Raw genomic sequence first — 22,059 nt, 5'->3', positions numbered from 1 at the left:
AACAATTTCAAGCAGGGAACAATTTGTAATAACAAGGTTATACAAATTCTTTTTAAGACCACACTTAGACTACTGCGTGAAGTTTTTGCGTCCTTATTTTGAAAAAAACAAAACATTTCTTGAGAAAGTCCAAAGAATGGCTTACAAAGTTGATCACAGGACTAAGACATCTGCGATACAAAGATAGACTTGATAAATGTGGTCTAACAACCCTGGAAACCAGCAGAACAAAAATAGTTTTGATCCAAACTTACAAAATTATTACGTACAAAATACATTTATTGACTAAAAGATATTTTAAATTGTCTCATAACAAATAGACAACTAGTCATTAACTGAAGCTTTTCAAAGAAAGAACTGGGCCAATGAAATGTAACATCTTCAGCAACAGAGTTGTTAATCAAAGGAACGGCTAAATAATGATGCAGTGTCAGCAGAATCTACAAATTATATTAAAAGCAAATTGGCCAAATTAAAATACAAACTGTAGTGGCTCTAAACAGATGATTATTTTTGAGTCAATTTAACTTCTACTATGCTATATTATGTTATGCTATGTTATGCTATGCTGTACAATGCTATGTTATGTTATATTAGGTTATGATGTGATGTTATATTATGTTATAATGTGTTATGTTATGTTAGTTTGAAACTAACACATGTTTTTAAAGTGTTACAAAGTTATTCGACTAAGAAATGACAGAAAATTTAATTCTCAGTAAAAAAAAGTTAACAGGATAATGAGCAAGTAAAACATTGAGAAAATTGAGGATAAAGTTGAAGTCCTTAATATTTATTGGCAGTTATCAATTCAAAAATTTGTGTACTTACCTCTTTAAAACTTGATTCAAGATTGGTGTTGTTGAAAATTTCATTAGGATAACCAATTTTTGCTTTCATTCTTCTCACCTGAAAAAACATCTCAGTCATGGCTGGTTTTAAAATTGTTTATCATCATGTATAAAAGTACTTTTTCGATAGCTTCATCTCGGGTGGATTCATCCATCCAATCGCTTTTTTTGAGAAACTCAACATATTCGTATTTAAAATTTGCAAACATTTTTGTCACCTGTTATTGTTAACATGCATGGTTATTATGGTCTCATAGAGTGGAATAATTTAACGAACCAGCAGTTTACTTTGTCTGTCAAAAAAGTTGTCCACATACAACCTGCTGGCGACGAGATCAAACAACTCCACTGTTTGATCGACACACTGGTGTTCCAGTGGCTTCGGTTTGTTCAAGCCCTTGGAGCGTTAATAAAACCAAATATTTATAAATGTTGAAATAGAATGAAATTATTGAAAAATTAAATTTTTCAAAAAATTTTGGTCAGAAAATATAATTCTGAAATTTTTACCAAAATTATTTTAAAGAAAGCATCGAATTCATCTGCTATTCTTTCAGGGAAAAAAAGATGATTGCCTAATTTATTTATTAACTTCCAAATGACAAAATTGGCCAAGGTTCTGTAGGAAAATAAAAAAAAAATAACATTATTTTTTAGTCAAAACCATGGTTACAGTGTCACTCATTGATTTGAAAGAAATCATGCTGATACGAACACATTTTGTTGTTTTTATTTTGTAAATTTATTCTAACACTGCTAGTTAAGATAAATTTTTATGTTTCAAATGAACCAAAATATGTCTCGTTCTAATATTTAAATGAACTTCCTCCAGCTTTAATAATTACAACATTTTATTTTAACACGTTATTTCACTTTTAATGTTGTTTCAACAATTATAAGTGTTATTATACGACTTGTTATATATTAATAGTTAGCATGCCATAAGTTTTGACGCAGACATAAATTCTAATCCTCACCACATATCATATTTGTAAAATTTCTCAGCGAATTTTATGTACACTATAATTTAGATGATATTTTAATGGCGTAACGGCTAAGTGTGTTTGTTTTTGCATTGCAGTGACTGGGTTCTAATGCAAGCAACCCCGCCTATCATGTACAATGTGCAAAATGCGCGGTTTCACGTAGACAGTGTTCGTCGCAGATAGCTCTGAATGATACATAAAGAATGCAACAATATTATTATCAAATTTGCAACCAATTAAAATTAAATTGAAAAACCTTTTGGAAGTTCTATGAACAATATCCGCCATTTTTGAAAAATAATCCATTGAAAAAGTTCCAACAACAGAATCATTCTTGAAATAATTTGGCGCAATGTTTCCTAAATATAATTTCCAATTGAACTGCAAGACGTTTTGTTGGCAACATTAAATATAATTGAAGTTTCTATTTATTGAATAAATCAGACTGATTCTTCCATAATAAATTAAAAACGGAATTTACTTCAGTCGATATATCATCAAAATGTTGATGTTTTATATATTTGAAAGGCTGCTGAAGAATTTTGTGATATTCTGTTGTTATCTGTTTCAATATGAAACAAAATTATTGAAAAATTAGTTGAAATTTGTAATACCAAACGTAAAAACCTGAGCAAGATTTTTTTCAAAGCCAAACACTTCCTTCATGCCATTTGCAACATCAGTCCTGTTATCACTGAAGTGTTTCATCACATTGACCATCAATCTCATATACGCATCGCGCTCCTTTGCTTTACTGTCATCGTAATATATTTCTTTGTCTAAATCTGGAGTTTTTTCCTCAATCTGTGAAAAAGTTAGTGTCGGTCAAAAAACATGTCATTCTATTTGAGTATAGATGATCCTGGTCACATGGTCTCGAACTTGTAACGTGCACCTAATCCACTATCGTTGTTACTATCTCGTTCATGTAGTGACTACTATAAACGTGATAGTAATAGTTGCGTATCCATACATTTAAGATATGCTAATAGGATAACATTTTAAAAATAAATTACATTGACGATATTCATGCACGAATCCCATAAAAGTTTAAAGTTTAAATTTGTCCATGTTAGAAAGTTGTGTAGCATTTTCACACTACAATTTAATGTACATATTTCTAAAAACATAACACAAAAACCCACCGACAAAACTCATCATCAATGCTAATAATGTTTTTTATACATTCGAAAAAGTCACTTTGATTTTGTTTTTGGCTTTTTATACATTTCGAAACTTTGTACTAACCTTTTTTTAACTCTAATTTTTTGTTTTTTTGTCTATGAAATCAATTTGCCTGCTTATGTTAGAAACTTTAACTCGCTCTGTTTGTTTTAAAAGTCTGTTTATTTAGTTAAATATCTATTACTATTGTCTTCCTTATATGAAAGTCTATAAAAATATGGACATTATTATTTTTACTACTAGTAGTAAAAGTATCAGTATTATTTTATTATGAGCATTTATTTTTAGCTTTTAAATAAACATTTTCAAAAGTGCTTGAAAAGTTCAAAACCTGATAAACTCTTTTATTTCTGATAGTTTATGGCTTAACGACTTTTGAATTGTTGTTGCTGCATAGTTTTCCTTTCAGGTAGTTTCACTAGCAATCAAATTGGGAAATGTTCTACCTACAAGAATACGAAATGTAGTCGATGATTGATCCTTGTCATTTTCATCATGGTATTACTTTTACAAACAAAGTTGAAGCAAAATATTGCCTTTGTCTATGTTTTCAATTGCGGACGCATCACATTTCTTCAAATTACTAATTAGATAAAAACTTTAATGTCTTATTTTGTATTCCGATATTTTAAAATTTTTTGATGAACGGGAATCAATTACAACTTTTGATAAAAGAGTATTTCCCTAGGACAACTACGGAAAAGTTATCCGTTTTTGTTTCAATGTAAGTTATAGCGATTTCTTGAAGTTTCGAAAATTTTTGACAAATATTCTCTGAAACATTTGCTAGTGTCTGATTGGCTATAATTTTTGAACCACATGCAAGGACATGATCAGGCAAACTGATTTTACTGCCAGTTGTAATTATAATTCGGGGCTCGTCAAATGAGCTGTTGAAAATTTTTCTTAATTTTATCCAACATCTCGCCATGCTTTTCAAAATAAAGCAAAAATTCCTGCTTGCGTTTGCAATTTGCATATTAAATAGTTCACCAAAAATCGGTTTTCTGTTAGTGCGCGTAAATTAAGGCAGCCCACTTGACAGTAGTTCAGCTTCTTGAAATAGTATTCTATTATTTTCTAACTACTTTTGGTCCTAATTCAATTAAATCTAATAATGATTCACCAAAAAATGAATCTAATAACGATTTAAAAATGTTAATGTTATCAGCGTTGACGGCATCAGAAGGAAGCCTGTTCCAGTCGTCTACCACACGGTATGAGAAGCAAAATTTACGACAATCTTTATGACATGGTCCTGTAGTCAGTTTCCAGTTGTGTCCTCTCGTACGATCGTCGGACGAAAATAGTAGTGTTGGACTAGCCTTGACAGAAACCTCGCCACGTAACATTCTGAACAGCAAATAAGATCCGCTCTGCGACGACGGTACGCGAGTGAAGGCAGCTTAAGTTTCTTTAATCTGTCAATATAAGAAAGAGACCTACAGGAATTAACCAAACGTGTTGCTCTTTTTTGGATTTTTTCAATTTCTAAAATTAAACAAATTTTGTAAGGTTTCCATGCTTGAACACCATATTCCAACTGAGACCTCACCAACGACTTATACAACAAGACAAAAGCTTCTTCTGATAAATTCTTGAAGTTTCTAGCAACAATCCCCAACATGGAGTTAGCTTTATGAACAATTTTCAAGATTTGGCTTTTGAACCTAAGCTTGGCATCAAAGATCACTCCGAGGTCTTGTATCTCATCAACCTCTGGCAAACGAAAGGGCAGACCGTTGCAGTCTACAATAGTGAGTGGTGTACCGGAATTGTTGCAACCAAACCTTAACATTTGGCATTTATTGACATTTATATTTAACTTCCATTTACTAAACCAATCAACCATTTTTATAATATCCTGAGAAAAGATGATTTTATCTTCGTCACTTTTTATTACCTTGAAAATTTTTGAGTCGTCTGCAAATAGCAGAACATTGTCACAAACAGAGGATAAATCGTTTATATAAACTAGAAACAATAGCGGACTCAGAACCCCACCTTGGGGAACCCCACTTAAAACTGGTCTCTGATCCGATAAAGTACCATCAAGCTTTACTTGAAACGACCTACCACTGATATAGTTCTGAATCCAATTTAGTAGCTTGTTGTTAATACCGTACTGTTTGAGCTTGAATAGTAACCGGCTGTGTGAAACATTGTCAAACGCTTTTCCAGATCCATATAAACCACATCAACCTCATAACCATGATCCAATCCCTCAGTAATGATCTCCAAAAACCTCAAAAGTTGCAAGACTGCTGAACGACCTGATATAAATCCAAACTGGGCATTGGAAAATAAATCATTCTCCATGAAATAATTCATAATGTGATCTTTTATCATAGATTCCAGAATCTTGCAACAAATTAAAGTTAATGCGATCGGACGATAATTTTGAGCCAGATCCTTACGGCCTCTTTTATGAAGAGGAACTACATGACTAAGCTTCCAATCCTGCCTTCATCAACTGAACGATGGAATAGTCTAGTTAAATGGGAGCAGATTGACTTCCTTAATTCCCATAGAACTCGTGGGTGTATATCATCCGGACCTGCTGATTTGCTTGTATTTGCATTTCAAGTTTTGATAATACCATGCTTTCGTCAATAAGCAAATCAGCCATTGGGGATAATACATCAGTGGAGTCAAAATAAAAAGAAGTATCATTTTCATCAAAAGAAGTATCCTCTCTGTACACAGAGTAGAAAAAGTTACCAAATACATCAGCTTTCATCTTAGAATCAGTTATCACCCTTCCATCCTCAGTCAATGGACTAGCAACCTCATCACATCTGGTTACTTTTTTCACGTGATTCCAAAACAGTTTAGGATTGGTTTTATATGCACGAGCAATTTTTTCTTGCGACTGTAATTTCATCAACTTTGTATGTTTTTTAATTTTGTCTCTGATTGTTCAGAATTCTTGAATTTTATCTTCTCCATATCTATAAATCAACCTCCAAATTACATGCTTTTGCTTTATCAAAACTTTTAAATCATTGGTCATTTTAAATTTGAAATCAACGTTTCTTCTTTTCTTTGGAACAAATTCATTAGTGCCACAACTCAGTTTATCTTTAAAAATCTTCCAGTCATCCTAGACATTTCTATCCTCTGTAAACACATCACTGATGGTAACAGAGCCGACTTCAAACCATTGTAATCGCCTAGATCGAAGCAAAACTTTTTCAAGTTCATATCTGTTAAACGTCCAAAACCAGCAATCATAAATTCAACCACGGAGTGATCACTGCTTCCAAGAGGTGAATAAAATTTCACGTTTTTAACAAAATCTTGTGGTGAAATCACTAAATCCAATATATTTGCAGACTGACCAAATCTAAATCTTGTTGGCTGGTTAATGTGTTGTAACAAAAATTTATTTTTAAGGATATCTAAAAATTTGTTTTCAAATTTCTCTTCACCTCCACCGCAACTGTACGTATCTCAGTCTATTTCAGGTAAATTGAAATCCCCAAACATTAAAAAATCACCTGGCAATGCTAGACCATCATTAATCAGTGTTAATAGGTGAATGCTATTTTCAACACTGGATGTGGGGCTTCTGTATACAAACAGAATATTTAAAAATCTACCAGAAATGCAAACCTTCACTGTCATATATTCTTTGAATTCTGAAACCATACCAACTTCTGAAACCAACAAAGACTTTTTAAAAAACAGCAAAAGTCCCCTTCTACCAACATCAGAAAATCCAGATGCCAAACTTGAGTACCCCTGCAAATTGTATTCAGACAAAACTCTATTATTTTTAAAATTTTTGGGATTCATCTCCATTAAGGCAATCAGATCAGGTGAACATTTTAAACTTCCCAACAAGGATTGTAAATCTCCAAACTTATTAGACAAAGTATCTACATTGGACATCATAATTCTTAAATGTTTCAAATTTCTCTGACTTAAATTTTTTGTATCTCTAAATTTTGCTTTCTAACAGCAACCACATAAAAATCACCTGGTTTTCCTTTGAGCCTGAATGACCATTTTGTTATGTCCTCTTTGGCACTTATTTCTTTCCTTTTTTCTTCCAAAAGTTTTCTTTTGTTACTTCTTTCTTCCTTGGAAAGATCATGATTGACGATTACTTTGTTAAAAATTGCTGATTTTTTGAGTTTGTAACAATTTGCAAGCAGCAAATTTTTGGTATTTATGTTTGCAAACTGAATCAAAACTGGTCTAGATTTTTGATCATCTTCCATTTTTCTGCCCAGTCTAGAAATTTCAATTCCCTCTGTTTCTAAATCAATCTCTGATATTTCTTTCAATAAATTTTTAACAACCTCTTTCGTGTTAACCCCTTTTTCTTGCAAATTATATAGGATCACACTATTTCTCCTCTTTTCTCTGTCATTTAGAAATTCAATTTTAGATGAGGTATCAACAATTGTTTTTTGTACATACCTGTTTGCCATCTAATGACAACTTATCAACTTTTCCTTTAACCGCATCTGAATATTTTTTTATTTCCTACTCACTCTGTTCAACTCTTGTCTTGGCAACTTTTTCATTCTCCTCCAGAATCTTCATGGAAGAGTATGAAAAATTATCCATCTTCATCCTAAATTCATTGAAATTACTATTTTGTAGGCCAATGGCATCATCCAAGGACTTCAGTTTAGAGATGATAACTTGAGTCTGGGTTGACAACTCAGCATTCAAAAATGCCAGATTTGTTGCTAAATTTGAATCTAGATTTCCTGGTTTTTCCTTTATAATAAGCTGGTGCAGTTTATCTTTGTTGCATTAAAGACACTCTTCACAAAGCTTCAATCCGAAATCTTCCGTGGTCTTTAATTCCGAACCCATTTCTTTAGTCTTTTTTTTGAACCCATGTAAACAGAACAAAAATTTAATTTATTTAATTAATATCACAGTACACTTTGTTTAAAATAAGAAATTTAAGCAAAATTATCGAATTTTTTACAACGAGCGAAAATATCACGACGTAAACCATAGAATTCTGATGAAGAACCCAGGCAATATGGTTTTGTGAAGGGGAAATCAACAACTCTCCAGTTGTTGAAATTGATGGATTGTTGGACTGGTGCAGTTGATAATTGTTTGGATGTTGATGTTATTTACACAGACTTTACTAAAGCTTTTGATAGAGTGCCACATGTGTTATTGATTAATAAGTTGCGTGGTTATGGTGTGAATGAGTGTTTGGTTGAATGGATTAAAGAGTATTTGTGTGGTAGAACTTTTAGTGTGAGAGTGAATAATTGTTTATCTAAAAGGTTTGAAGTTGGTAGTGGAGTGCCTCAAGAAAGTTTATTAGGTCCGGCTTTGTTTATTGTGTATGTGAATGACATGTTTGATATTGTGAAAGATAGTTCGTTCAAATGTATTTGTATGCTGATGGTGTTAAAATGTTCAATTTTATAAAATGTGTGGATGATAGAATAGTGCTACAAAAACATCTTGATAAATTGTATGATTGGTGTATGTTATGGAAAATCGATTTGGTTACTGAAAAGTGTGCCGCTATAAAATTTGGTCATTCATGTTTAGATAATAATTGGTGTTATACTATTAATAATTCTAACTTGGATTTTTGTGGTGAAATAAACGATTTTGGGGTTTTGTTTGAACGTTCACTGAGCTTCTCTAAGTTCTCATCATGTCATTAATAAATGTTTTGTTCTTCTAGGATTGTAATACAGAAACTAAAAATTTAACTAAAGAGTCATATATTTTGATTTATAAATCTTTAATTAGGTTAATATGGTGTTAGTGTATAGTCTCCTTGGAAAATAAAGGAAATTGACAAATTGGAAAGGGTTCAGAAACGGGCAACCAAGATGGTAAGGGATTGCAAAGTTCTTTGTTACTCGGATCGATTGAAGTTTCTTGGCTTGCCAGCTTTAAGATTTAGAAGAGTTCGTGGAGACATATTAATGATTTTCAACATTGCAAAGGGCATGGTAGATAGAGATTCCTCACCAGTTTTGTGTTTTGATGCGGACCCACGTACCAGAAGGCATCGCTATAGAATACATGTTCAAAAGTTCCATACAAATACAAGAAAGTATTCGTTTTTAACAGGGAGATCTCTATTTGGAACAATTTACCGTTATGCGTTGTTGAATCAGATACTGTTTCCAACTTCAAGAAGAATTTTGGCTTATATATGGCCAACAAAGATTTTCTCTATGATCATAAAATTGACATTGTTGTTTGATTGCTTTTTGTTGTCTTTTAATGCTATTTTGGAATAGGCATATATAACTTACGGTTAAGCCCATTATCTATTTATATTTATTTATATTTATTTTATTTAAAGCGTAAAATATTTGATCCAATACATTCGCTAGACAGTTTGCTGACATGAAGCAAAAAAGCTCAACAATCTAACATTTTTAGCTATCTTGTATTTCGACAACCACAATTTCTGGTGGCTATATCTATATAAATTTTCAATTTTAATATTCTTTCTTTTTGTTTTTTTATCGTTTAATTTTTCATTTAATTTAGAAATTAAACAATTAAATAGGTATATAGAGTTATGCTTTGCATCTTTTCAAAACTAACAGATGTTATTTTACAAAATGAACAAAATAACAAATTGAATTTAAAAATAAATAAAACAATTTTCAGAGTTTTAGACAAAGTTATCAATAATTGAAATTGTTGAGGATTTGTTATAACTTAATATGTTTCCATAAAGAACTGTTTATGGATATTTACATAAAATCATTCTAAAGGCATTTGTTCAGTATTGACTTTTTTAGACTTATATTCAAGCAAGAAAATATTTATTTACACAAATATATGGACCGACCCAAGTACTGCTAAAAGTTTGGCTAATATATTTTTCAACAGAGATCATAGAAATAATATAGTTGCAAAATGACAATACCGGTCTCTAACTTTAAAAATAAAACACATTTTTTTTAAACTTAAAATTCAACTACGTAGAATGTTTACAAGCCGCAGCAAAGAAAAGGTAGGAGAATCGGGACGCATATTACCCACTAAGCCTGATTAAGCATTTCCCTTTTAACGAATGATAAATACGGTTATCGTTTAATTTTTTTCAGTTATAAAATTGTATCAGATAAACAAACAAAAAAGATACCTCAAGAATGTTGTTGCTAGAATTATTCTTATCAAAATTCACAAAAGTTTCGATCAGGATATTGTAGCCAAGTTCATGCCTGATTTTTCCAATGACACCTTCCAAGACCAAACCAGTTCCATTCCAATTCTCGTCCAAAGCTGGACATCTACCAAAAGATTTGATAAGTTCAATGACTGGTTCAATTCCTTCAGTATCAATTTGGCCTAATGGTGAATTTGTTATTATTAAGTAAAAATCTAATAATCTATTTTTTAGTTAGCATTATATTAAAAATAATAGTTATATGCCTATTTACTTTAACTTTCAGGAGGGGCATTTTGAAATTTTTCTACAAAAAATAATGTCTAATCAAAAATTATTAAAACAAATGAGCAAAATTACATGAAATATAAACGAAATATTTTGGTTAAAATTATCAATTTAGCCAAAATATATCTTAGTCAATGAATACTTGATTTAGAAATAAAAACAAACTAGTGGTCTTTGGTGTTTGGACGCCTAAATGAACATAATTTTTGTTTAAAGGCAACAAACTCAAACTATGTAAACAACTATTTCCTGGTTTTAATAATATTTTTAAATTAATTAAAATTTCGAGTTAAATTAATTAAATTAAATTGTAATAAGTTAAATTTTTGCTAATAAATCTTTAAAGATGTCACCAAAATGGGATTTTGAAGAATGGAAAAAAAGGTTTTTGAAACACTGGTGAAGAAAGTAGAAATCTTGGAAAACGAGATTTCAAATCTGAAAAAAAAATGTCCAATTAGAATCGAAAACGGGCGATTTGGATTCCATATCATCGCTCGTAACATGCGAAAATTTGGCGTCAAAAAAAAATTTACAACTTGAATCAAAAATTGATGAGCGAGAGAACAAAGAAAAGACAAAATGATAGACAGAGAAACCTCAAAAAAGACAGATAAGTAGTTAAAAATGACAAGAAAAAAAGAAAAAAGTGAAGAGGAAGTTAATGTTGTGAATGCAATTGTTGCCGTAAATAAAGATAAAGAAAAAAGGGAAAAAATCGTAGTAATTATTGCTATACCTCTTCGAAAGAGAGTAACAATGAAAACAGAAAGTTTCAAGACATGGCAACTGTAGAAGATGTTTGTAGTGAGTTGAATGTTGACAAAGTTAACATTTTGAATATATTGTTCGATTCAAGCCTAAATCAAATGAGGTAACAACCTCTGTTTTAGATGGGTTTAAAAATAAAACAGTGCTAAAAGAAGTCATCTAAATGGCAAGAAATAAGTTAAAGAATTCTGAGAAATTTAAAAAAATCTTAATCTCACCAGATCTGAATGAATCAGAAAGAAAGTTATCCAAAGAGCTAATTAAAGAAAGAGATGAAAAAAATGAAGAGTTAAATAAAAGTAACCAAACTGAATAATCCCTTTCGATATGGGATTTGAGGAAACAAAGTTGTTGCAATATACAACAACAACAAACAAGTCTAAAACGAAAGAAAAGAGCAAGTATTTTTATGATGATAAAGTGGAATGAAGAAAATATTGGAATTGTCACAACTCCAAATGAATCAGCTGAGTTATTCATGAAATGCTTAGACAACTACTTCATTTATCAAATTGTTATGACACCTACTTTTCAGAAGGAATCAGGTTTTTTAACAAATGTTCTTGATTTAATTTTATCTTATCATGTAATAGAGTTTATATGTTGCAAAATTCACCACCGTTGGGAAATATTGAACATGGTCGGTCGTCATATACTAGAATTTAGATATAGCTATAGTGATTCAAACTCAAAGCACAGAATACATGTGAAAAAAATTTTATATCAGAAAGGCAATTATGTAGATTTAAATAAATTTATTATTAATATAGATTGGGATTTATTATTCAAAAATAAAAATGTAGATGAATGTTACAGTAAATGGTTAGAATTATACAATGAGGGTTGCAACAAATATGTTTCAAAATTAAAAACAGACAAATGTAATAAAAATAGAAAACATCTTTGAATAACAAGAGAATTGAAAAATATGAGCAGAAAAAAGAATTTGTGGTATAAATGCAAGAGGAATCGGTTTAGTGATCATGTTAAAGTCCTAGAATATAAAGCCATTAATGAAGAAATAAAAAAATTGGTAAGAAAATGTATAAGGGATTTAGAACAAAATTTAGCAAGAGATGCAAAAAACATCCTAAAAAAATATATGCCTATATGAATGGAAAAATAGTCATTCGAGACACCATAAAAGCTATAAAAAATTTTGATGGTTCTGTAATAACAATTGGAAATGCAATATCAAATATTTTGAACAATTATTTCAGCTCTATCTCTATTTTTACAATAAAAAATAAAAATAATTTTTCTATTTCTCTATCAAAAACAAATGCTATATGCATGTCACAACCAATAGCCAGGAGCTTATCATCAATATTTTTCTCTTTCAGCCACTCAACAATGTTATTTGCATTTATCTCCGCTGGTTTCTTGGACTCTGTAGCTTTCCAGGAACAAAATGCCACAAATATTTTTCTCCTGGTTCACTGCATATTGAATAGTGCTTCTCCTTTACCATACCTGGACATTTCTTGGAAGAACCAACAACGTCAAGCATCACCTTTGTGTCATCCCTTCTTCCATCAAAGAGTAAACAGCTAATGGCATGCTCTCTTATTTCACTTTCAAACTTAACATTGAATTCTTTAATCAACTTTTGCTGAGCCCTTTTAACTTTATTATGATCAATTATAAGATGTTTGTCTTTATCAGTGATGAGGCCAGCATCAATCCAAGCAGCAGTTGCTATTTCAGCTGTCTCTCTTAATCCAGTGTGATGTCTCATACTGGCTAGTGCAACGTTTCTTATATCTGAGTATTGTACACTTCAGTCATCTCACTGTTCTTCTTTTGAACTTTGTTCTCTACATTTGATTCAGATTTCTCAGAGTCATCACTGTCCTCACCAGAAATAAACTTAAGCTACTAAGTTTTCTTCTTTCTCTTTCCTGGCATTTTCTTTTAGTTTCCTAGCTCTTTTCTGTTCAGAAAGGCTTCTGATTTCTTGTCTCTGAAGTTTTGCTTCTTGCCTTCTTGTCTCTGGCACATCTTTGTTCGCAATCATGTGAATGCTGATGCTTCCTTGCTTAGCTTTCTGCGCTTTAATAAACATCAATTCGATCACTGGAATCTTCTGATCTCTTGCGCAATTACAATTTATGTGTACTTTTTGAAAACATTCAGGATTATTACATCCATATTCAGAACACAGAACAATTGGACACTTACAATGAAGAATGTCGAAGAGTTGGTCAAGACCTTCGGTAAACTTTTCTTTTTTGTCAAGCGTTCCTCTACCAAGTGACACATCAGTAGCTTTATTTCACAAATTAACGATTCTTTCCTGGATTGTTACTTCATGAATAACAACAGGATATTTAAACTTAAAATTTGCTTTGGTCCACTGATAAAAGAGGGCAGTCATAATATCTTTGTCTTGTTCTTTTTTGGTATAATTTTTTTGTCCTTCTCGCTCAACTGCTTTAGCAGAATACCGTATCTTAATAAATCTCTCACAGTTGGTAACTCTGAGGTAATGATCTGCCTGCCAGACCCTATATAATGACTAAGATGAGTGGAGGTCTTTCCTCTGGTTTCAATAGATGCAGCCATAATCAGAATCAAAATAACAATGATAGTAGTTCTTTAATTATTTGCAATATCTGAAAAACATAAAAACAAGTTAACAACATTTTATGTGCGTTAATTGTGGTCTAATTTAATAACATACAATATTAGGTAAAACTGCACAATCTGATTAAAGAGATGCACTTCAAGCTTGACAAATGCTGCTTTATGAATTTTTCATGATTTATAGCATAACTAACAATGGAGGTACACTCAACTTAAAGTCATGTTACCCGCTCTCTCGTAAATAATGTAGTATATTTGTAAAACTTTCACTCAAAATTTACCAAGCTTAAAGTGCATCCATTCCAAATAGAAAGATACCAACGGAAACAGGACATCAAAAAGCTTCTTTTGCCATGCCCTGGTTTTTTCAAAAAAAAAAATTTTTAAATTTGACGCGCCTTAATATGCAGACCCATCTTCTGATGAAATCATTATTAAGACTAAATTAAGAAATTTAAATGTAAATAAAGCTATTGGAGCAGATGGTGTACATCCTAGAATTCTCAAAGAGTGCTCAGAAAGTCTAGAAAAATCACTGAAAATATTATTTGATAAATCATACCAAAACGGTAAAGTGCCAGAATTGTGGCTCTGTGCTAACGTTTCACCCCTATATAAGAAAGGTAATAAATTAGATCCATCAAACTATAGACTGGTTTGTCTAACATCTGTAGTTTGCAAAATAATGGAGAGTATAACAAGAGATACACTAACGAAACATCTAAATGAAAATAAATTAATTATCAAAGAACAACATGGTTTTGTAAATAATTAAAGCTGTTGCACTAATTTATAAGAAACATTCGATTTAATAACAGAAGCAAATAAACATAATATACCTGTCGACATAGCATTTCTTAATTTTGCTAAAGCTTTTGATTCTGTACCACATGAACGATTATGTATAAAATTAGAATAATCTTGGTGTTAAACATAAATTGTTAGGTTGGTGCAAAGCATTTTTAAGTAAAAGAAAGCAAAGAGTGGTAATGTGTTAAGCTGGATAGATGTCCTGAGTGGGTTTCATCAAGGGTCAATACTTGGAGAATTACTATTTGTGGTGTACATCAATGACCCTACTATGAACGTCAGAAATAATTGTAAATTATATGCAAATGACACAAAGATTATTAAATTAATAGAAGATGATAAAATTAATACTAATTTACAGAGTGATTTGGATGAAATGTTTAATTGGTCAGACAGGTGAAATTCAATACTGAAAATGTAAAATAATGCATATTGGTAGGAATAACATTAGATTTTATTAATATATGTATAATGATAGGAAAGAAAAAATTAAATTAAATAAAACTGAACTTGAAAAAGACTTGGGTATTTATAAATCAAATGATCTTAAATGGAAAGAACATGTCTATTACGCAATTGGGAAAGCAAACAAAAACCTAAGCATGATTAAAAAGTCTTTTCAGTTTTTAGAGAAAAAATCACTAAAACTGCTATGATAATTTGAAAATTTGATGTGCTGAATTACATATCGAAATATCTGATTGCAGAATGCTACTATCTACACGTGAAACTGAAATTTTAACATCAGAAGATCTTCTTAAATTTATAATTGAATTAGGAGGACCCAAAGGTGTCTAATTTTCGAGTTGCTCTTCAAATTTAATTAACTCTAAATGTTTCCATTGCTACTTGTGAGCAATCATTCAGTAAGTTAAAATTATTACTACATGACTTAAGAGCTACGATGAGTCAACAGCAGCGAATGTGCAACTTGGCATTGCTGAGTATTGAAGAAAACGAAATGAATTGTTTAAATTTTGAAGAGATAATCAACGATTTCTCTTCATCAAAAGCCAGAAAAGTTGACATCTAATTAATTTTATCACAATTTTATTACATTTCCCTTTATTAATAAATAGTATTAATTAAATGTCAATAAATTGACGACAAAAAGCAACCAGGACGATGATCGCTAAACAACCGATTAAAAATTGATTGTTTACTTTAACTTAAATTCACTTTTCAACAATTATGTAACAAATTTGTTTGAACAATATTATTATATATATATATATATATATACATATATATATATATATATATATATATATATATATATATATATATATATATATTTGTATTATTAACGAAAAATTTAATAAAGCGCTAATTCAAAGGATCTCAAAAGCGCTATCAAAAAAAATATCATGGCATAATCAACATAAATAAAGAGTTATCAGTGCATTTCAACGAAAAAATTTTAAGAAAAAAAAACACTGTCTTCATTATTTCCTTAATCTAACATCGCACAATAAACAAAATAAATCACTCAGTTATAACTAAAACAAGTAAGTTCAATGAATTACAACGAAAATAAGTTTTTAGTTTTCTTTTAAAATCAGGCAGGTTCAACTCCAGATCTCTTAGAAAGGCAGGCAAATTGTTCCAAACAGACGGTCCCAAGACGGCGATGTTACGAGACCCCATATGAAGACACGAAACTGGGACTTGCAGCAGGTTCAGATCATGAGACCTCAGATGCGTTCCAGAAGGAGGTGCCAACTTTTTTGCAAACATTTCCGACAAATAAGGTGGTGCAAGACGATTTGTTGACTTGTAGACTAGAGTTGATATTTTGAAGATTATTCTTTTTTTTACGGTTGGTGCAGTTGTTTCAGTATTGGTGATACGTGATCATATTTTAAACCGCCGACAACAACCTTTGCAGCACGATTCTGCAATGACTGAAATATAGCTAAATGTTTATCAGGTAATTTGTAAAACAGGCTATTACAATAATCAATTCGTGAGTGCACGAAGGCATGAACCAGAGTCTGCAACGTAGTAGTCAAGAGATCTATGTATTTGATTGAGCTTTCTTATTTGGTACATGCATTCAACGGAAAGCATTCTAATGTGATCTTTCATTGACAAATTGGAATCTAGAATAAATCCCAGACTAGTAGCTGTTTGGCAAAACGGGATGACACTGTTTTTGATAATGATTGAATCAGTTTCTAGCTTCATAAGCTGTTGCCACGTACCTACCGGCAAAAATTTCGTTTTACTCTGATTCAGTTTAAAAGCGTTGTTTTGCATCCACAAATCAACCTTTGATAAACATTCAACCAATCTGTCCAATTCGGCCTGGAAAGTACCGGGCTTACTGGTAACAATGATTTGTATGTCATCCGCAAATGCATGATATGAGAAACCAAATGATTCGACCACTTTGAATACCTCAGATGTATACAGAAGAAACATGACAGGACCCAGAACCGAGCCTTGGGGCACACCAGACAAAACTATATTGACCTCGAACACTTTACCACCAAATGATACTTGCTGAGTTCTACCAACCAAATACGATTCAAACCACCTTAACACAGCACCAGAAAATCCAAAAGTAACACACAATCTCTCTAAAAGTATTTTGTGATTTACACAATCGAATGCGGATGACATATCGAGGAACACCATCATGGACGTCTTCTGTTGATCGATAGCCCCATAGACATCAGACAGAACCTTTAATAGAGTCGTTTCAGTTGAATGGTGTTTCCTGAAACCTGATTGATAAATCGGCATTAAATGATTATTCTCTAGGTGAGTGAGTATCTGTTTAACAACCACACGTTCAATTATTTTAGATATGAAAGACAGATTGGATATCGGTCTATAGTTTTCAACATTATTCTCATCAAGATTGTGTTTTTTTAGTAGTGGAGTTATTATAGCATGTTTGCAAGCAGAGGGAAATTTACTTTGATTTAAATACATATTGACAAGGCATGTCAAAAATGGCGAAAATAGATTAATAAACTTTTTGAGTATGTGAGTTGGTATTGCATCTTGTTGAGAAAACTTTGTTGGTGAATTTTTTACTATGTTAATTATATCTTCCTCAGAAACATCTGAAAATGTTGCGAACAAATTTTTGAGATTTGATCTGCAATCAGACGAGTTAGACCGAACTTTGATTTCGATGCTGTCTATCACCTTACTCAGTTTGTCGTTGAAGAAGGACATAAATCGATCCGGTGTAAGTTCATGCATGCTAGAAGAATGATTGTCATTATGATCTCTGCAGAGAATTTTATTCAAAACTTTCCTGAGATTTTTAGGTTTTGTCGTGTTCTCCTCGACAATCCTAGTCCAATATTTGTAACGTTTCTCTTAAAAAAGTTTTGATTTATTTTTCAAAGCACATCTCCATTCCTCACGATGAACTTGTTGCAGACTATTTTTAAAAATTCGTTCTTTCCTTCGACAAGCACATTTACAAAACCTGCACTCATCATCAAACCACGTTGCCAAATTAACACGATTGGTGACTACCATATGGATTGGTACAACTCTATTGATCACACAATTTATTTTGCTGATAAACAACTGCAGTTCTTCATCAATATTTTCTGTTGAACATGGTTTTGATATTGGAAAGTCAAGAACAAGTTTAATAAACTGATCCTCATTCAAACGATTCCATAATTTGACTACTTTTTTATTCTTTACGTACAATTTCGAGTCATTGATAGTGCAATTTTAATAAAACCATGATCAGAGTGGATCCAGTGTACCACCATGTATGTGCGTAGGTTCTTTTACATGATTTTGAAACTGAAAATTTTCAAAAACATCAATTAGCCTAGAGGCATGTGGATCGTTAGTCCTTTCAATGTTAACGTTGAAATCACCTGTCAAAATAATACGAAAATTTAATACTGTTACATTTTCTAGCACCAATATCAGCTCGTTAAAAAATAATGTAGATAATTGAGCAGAACCCAGTCTATAAATAGCGAGCAATATAAATTCCTGGTTGTAGGTTGTAAATTTGACCGCTAAAACCTCAAATGTGACAACTGCAGGTAAATCAATTTTTTTGCATCTCAAACAGTTACGTAAAAAGATTATTAATCCACTATGCATGCAAAGGATCATAATTTCTCACACAATCCGCAAAACGATAACCAGGAGGCATTGATAGTGCAATGGATGGATTATCTGAAGACCCATGTCAAGTTTCGGTTACAACGAAAATATCCAATCCATTGTAGATCAAATCATAAACAACATTAAACTTTGTAGAAATCGACCTTATATTTAATAGACCCAGATTTAATTTAACCCCATTAGAACCAGCAGATATATCAAAACCAAGACCTTCACCACTACTACCACCATCCATCACACTCCTAAAAGCAGCCCGGCCACAACCCAATCCATCAAAATTTACTTTTTTCCAACCGGGAATCTTACAATCTTCCATCTTCCCGGAGAACCGCGAACCTTGAATAAAAAATCTTTATTAGCAGCTTCCTGCATCTTAGCATCATCTAGCAAAATTTTCAATTCACCTCTCTGTTCTTTAGTCAAGTCATGACTAATGCCAATTCGACCAAATTGATCAACCAGAAAACTTAATTTAAAAGTGCGTTTTATAATTTGATTTTTAACAGCGATATTGTCCAACTTGATAAGCAAAGGTCTCGACGTGCCATCAGTTTTTTTACCCAATCTCACAATTTTTAGAACATTTTTATCAGACATGGCGTCATCTCTTAAATGATTCAAAATTTTGAAAACTCGCTCTTTATCGTTGACACCTTCCGGCAGTCGAAATAACATTATATTTGTTTCCCTATCTTTCACATCGCTTCAATCAAAGTTTTATGCACTTTTTTAACTTCGGCATTAAGAACGTCAACGTTCTTTTTGACTTCTTGACTAACAACCGAAGCAAAAGTTGACTTTATATCATGTTTTAACGACTGCATTTTGTCATTCAGATCTGACTCCGAACCACCAAGTTTATTTAATATGGCCTCGCTAGAATTAATGGCAGTTTTTATAATTTCCATATCTGACTTTATTGCAATATTCAAGTCATTCAATTTATCAATTTTCTTTGACAATTCATTTGCTTTGGACAACAACTTAACATTTGGTGTAGTCTTGATGCATATGTCACAAAACCATTTAACATTGCTGCTTGTACGTATAAAAGTAACGACATTATCCGGTTTATATCGACATTATATATATATATATATATATATATATATATATATATATATATATACACCTACATAACGTGTCTGCCATATCCATATTATATATATCCTAGGTGTAAGTTGCTCATTTATTGTTTGTAAACATGATTTTTGTAAACAATTTTTTACAATTTACTTTTTTATATGATCAGAGTAAATGTATTTTTATAATTTACTTCTTTTTATTGTTAACACATTTGTCACAATTTAAAAAATTGAACATATATAACTTAGTTTTGAATTGAATAAATTAGAAATTGAATTTCTTTGGTCAAGGAGCGCTAATAAAAGATTTGCCTAATTTTAATTCTATAGCCGCTACGCCACTTACTTTCCGAATAACAATTCACTAACGTTTATCACAAATACAACAAAAATTCAACAACCATTCATAATCTCGCATGCCTTTATATACCCGTTTTACCGATGCTTCTCGAACCCCCTAGATATCTCGCCGTCGGAAGGTACTAGTTCCTCCTCGAACTGTGTGCGGTCGTAGCGACACTAGCCCTTTAGCGAATATATTTGTGACGGTTATAATTATAACAGTATGATAGTATAAAGACGGTTGAATCCGGATCTCTTGAAATGTCTTTGGGAATGGGGATAACGTGGACTACAATAAACCTGGAATACATATATATAATATGCCCCAAACGGTTAGAAATGTTCAAATATTTTCGTGCATATTAACCAGTCAGTTTGCAATTTATGACAAGAAGAAGTAAACAATTTTGAAACTTCAGCAGCATCAAAAAAGCCATCATCAAAAATGCGCTATCATAAATGCAAACTTACTTTGGTTCAGACAGGATTTGTAGAATACTTTAACATTCGTAATACTCGGTAGGTCATCTGCACTCGACTTGTTCAAAAGGCCTTTAAAATTAATTATTGGAATCTGTTCTCAGTTTTTCTATTTGTGATTTAGAAAATTAAACTTTGATGAATGTTATCAAATTTATTTATTTATTGAATGAAAATGAAGGATGGGCTGAAATAGCTTTTGAGATTTTCTACGCATTTTCGATACATAATTTTAAATTTATTTCAAAAATATTCACGCTTTATGATATTGTTATTTGCTCAAAAAATACCAAATTTTTTTTCTGCTTTTTGCGCTTTCGAAAACCCAAAATTTTTATTTTTTCAATAATTGTAATTTAGTTTTACTAAAAAGACAACAGACATCAAAGTTACGTCAAAAAGCATCATTTAAACAACCTATAAGTTGAGTTTTGCTTATGTCAGCCATATTTTTGACGGTATTCATTTGAAAATCGTCATCGGGAATTGAAGTTCTTTCTATCCACGATCCACAAGCAAACTTGTAAAAGTCGTCGCATGGGTTGACGTTCGTGTCAATATTTGAATTTATTTCCGCAGCTTGTAATGAATTTGTTAACTATACACTAATTTTCAATCATCACGCAACATTCAATCGTGCAGTTTTGAAAAAATAAAATTATTTATTTTCTTTCGTTGTGTAAATGAACTAATTAATTCAATTCCAAACAGATACTCATAAAATTAATTAAGGTTACAAACCTAATCTTCTACAATCTGGAGTGTTGCATGTACCATGTCTCGCTTTTAATTGTTGAATGAACATTTAATTTAAATTTATGAGGAATACTTTCAATTTAAATTTTCACAAACTTAATTATATATATGAGGAATACTTTCAATTTGAATTTTCACAAACTTAATTATGTTGATGTGTTGTCAACCGAAACGGCAAGGACATGGCGTCGCTATTAAGTGACATTCGGCCTTCTAAAAGATTGTAGATGACTTCTTAATCCAAAATCTGATGCGCATAGTTTACCACAATCTATCGATGACCAGTTGGCTTCAATTCTCTTGATGATGCTGCATGACGTATAAGTCGACGGCTGTGAGAGGTATTTGTCCATTCCAACATAAAACTTGTAAGACCAGTTTTACAGATCTTCTTTCATATAGATCGATCATTCGCTATTTTTTTCAAGTCCAGTCGAGTTGATGTTACATTTTTGAAGTACGCTTTTCACTTGATCTACAAATCGCTTTTTTGGCCGACCGACTCAACAATAGTTTGCTGTATAACAATCTACGAGGTAGACGAGCTGTTGATGTAACGATAGATAGTTAGCCGGTGTAGTACATGTAATCTTAAACATATCTGTGAGGGGTATTCTCTGCCACCATCTTATTTCAAGAATGCTGCGAAGACAGCGAACATGGAAGGCGTCGAG

The 22,059-nt window shown here is 31.7% G+C and overlaps 5 protein-coding genes across 5 annotated transcripts; 2 read left to right on the top strand and 3 right to left on the bottom strand.

The window, feature by feature from the left end:
- Positions 1-13,080: 13,080 nt before the first annotated feature.
- On the bottom strand, positions 13,081-13,775 carry HELRODRAFT_181960 (hypothetical protein; the record flags this gene model as incomplete). The annotated part of the gene is made up of 2 exons (XM_009031734.1): positions 13,081-13,478; positions 13,658-13,775. The coding sequence occupies 2 exons, from the start codon at positions 13,773-13,775 to the stop codon at positions 13,081-13,083; spliced, it is 516 nt and encodes a 171-aa protein (XP_009029982.1).
- A 1,325-nt stretch (positions 13,776-15,100) lies between these two features.
- HELRODRAFT_145922 (hypothetical protein) lies at positions 15,101-15,250 on the top strand (the record flags this gene model as incomplete). The annotated part of the gene is made up of 1 exon (XM_009031733.1): positions 15,101-15,250. A coding segment is annotated over one exon (150 nt), but the record flags the coding sequence as incomplete, so codon positions are not given.
- Positions 15,251-15,429: 179 nt separating this feature from the next.
- On the top strand, positions 15,430-15,639 carry HELRODRAFT_90232 (hypothetical protein; the record flags this gene model as incomplete). Its single annotated transcript, XM_009031718.1, has 1 exon — positions 15,430-15,639. A coding segment is annotated over one exon (210 nt), but the record flags the coding sequence as incomplete, so codon positions are not given.
- A 2,770-nt stretch (positions 15,640-18,409) lies between these two features.
- On the bottom strand, positions 18,410-19,397 carry HELRODRAFT_181959 (hypothetical protein; the record flags this gene model as incomplete). Its single annotated transcript, XM_009031732.1, has 2 exons — positions 18,410-18,463; positions 19,017-19,397. The coding sequence occupies 2 exons, from the start codon at positions 19,395-19,397 to the stop codon at positions 18,410-18,412; spliced, it is 435 nt and encodes a 144-aa protein (XP_009029980.1).
- Positions 19,398-20,264: 867 nt separating this feature from the next.
- Positions 20,265-21,738, bottom strand: HELRODRAFT_181958 (hypothetical protein; the record flags this gene model as incomplete). Its single annotated transcript, XM_009031731.1, has 4 exons — positions 20,265-20,332; positions 20,621-20,701; positions 21,047-21,208; positions 21,618-21,738. 4 exons carry the CDS (start codon positions 21,736-21,738, stop codon positions 20,265-20,267), a joined length of 432 nt encoding a protein of 143 aa, XP_009029979.1.
- Positions 21,739-22,059: the final 321 nt, after the last annotated feature.

Source organism: Helobdella robusta, assembly GCF_000326865.2.
Source record: "Helobdella robusta unplaced genomic scaffold HELROscaffold_78, whole genome shotgun sequence".
NCBI classification, from domain to species: Eukaryota; Metazoa; Annelida; class Clitellata; order Rhynchobdellida; family Glossiphoniidae; genus Helobdella; species Helobdella robusta.
Note: the sequence above shows the minus strand (reverse complement) of the source record. Positions and strands in the feature narration are given on the sequence as shown.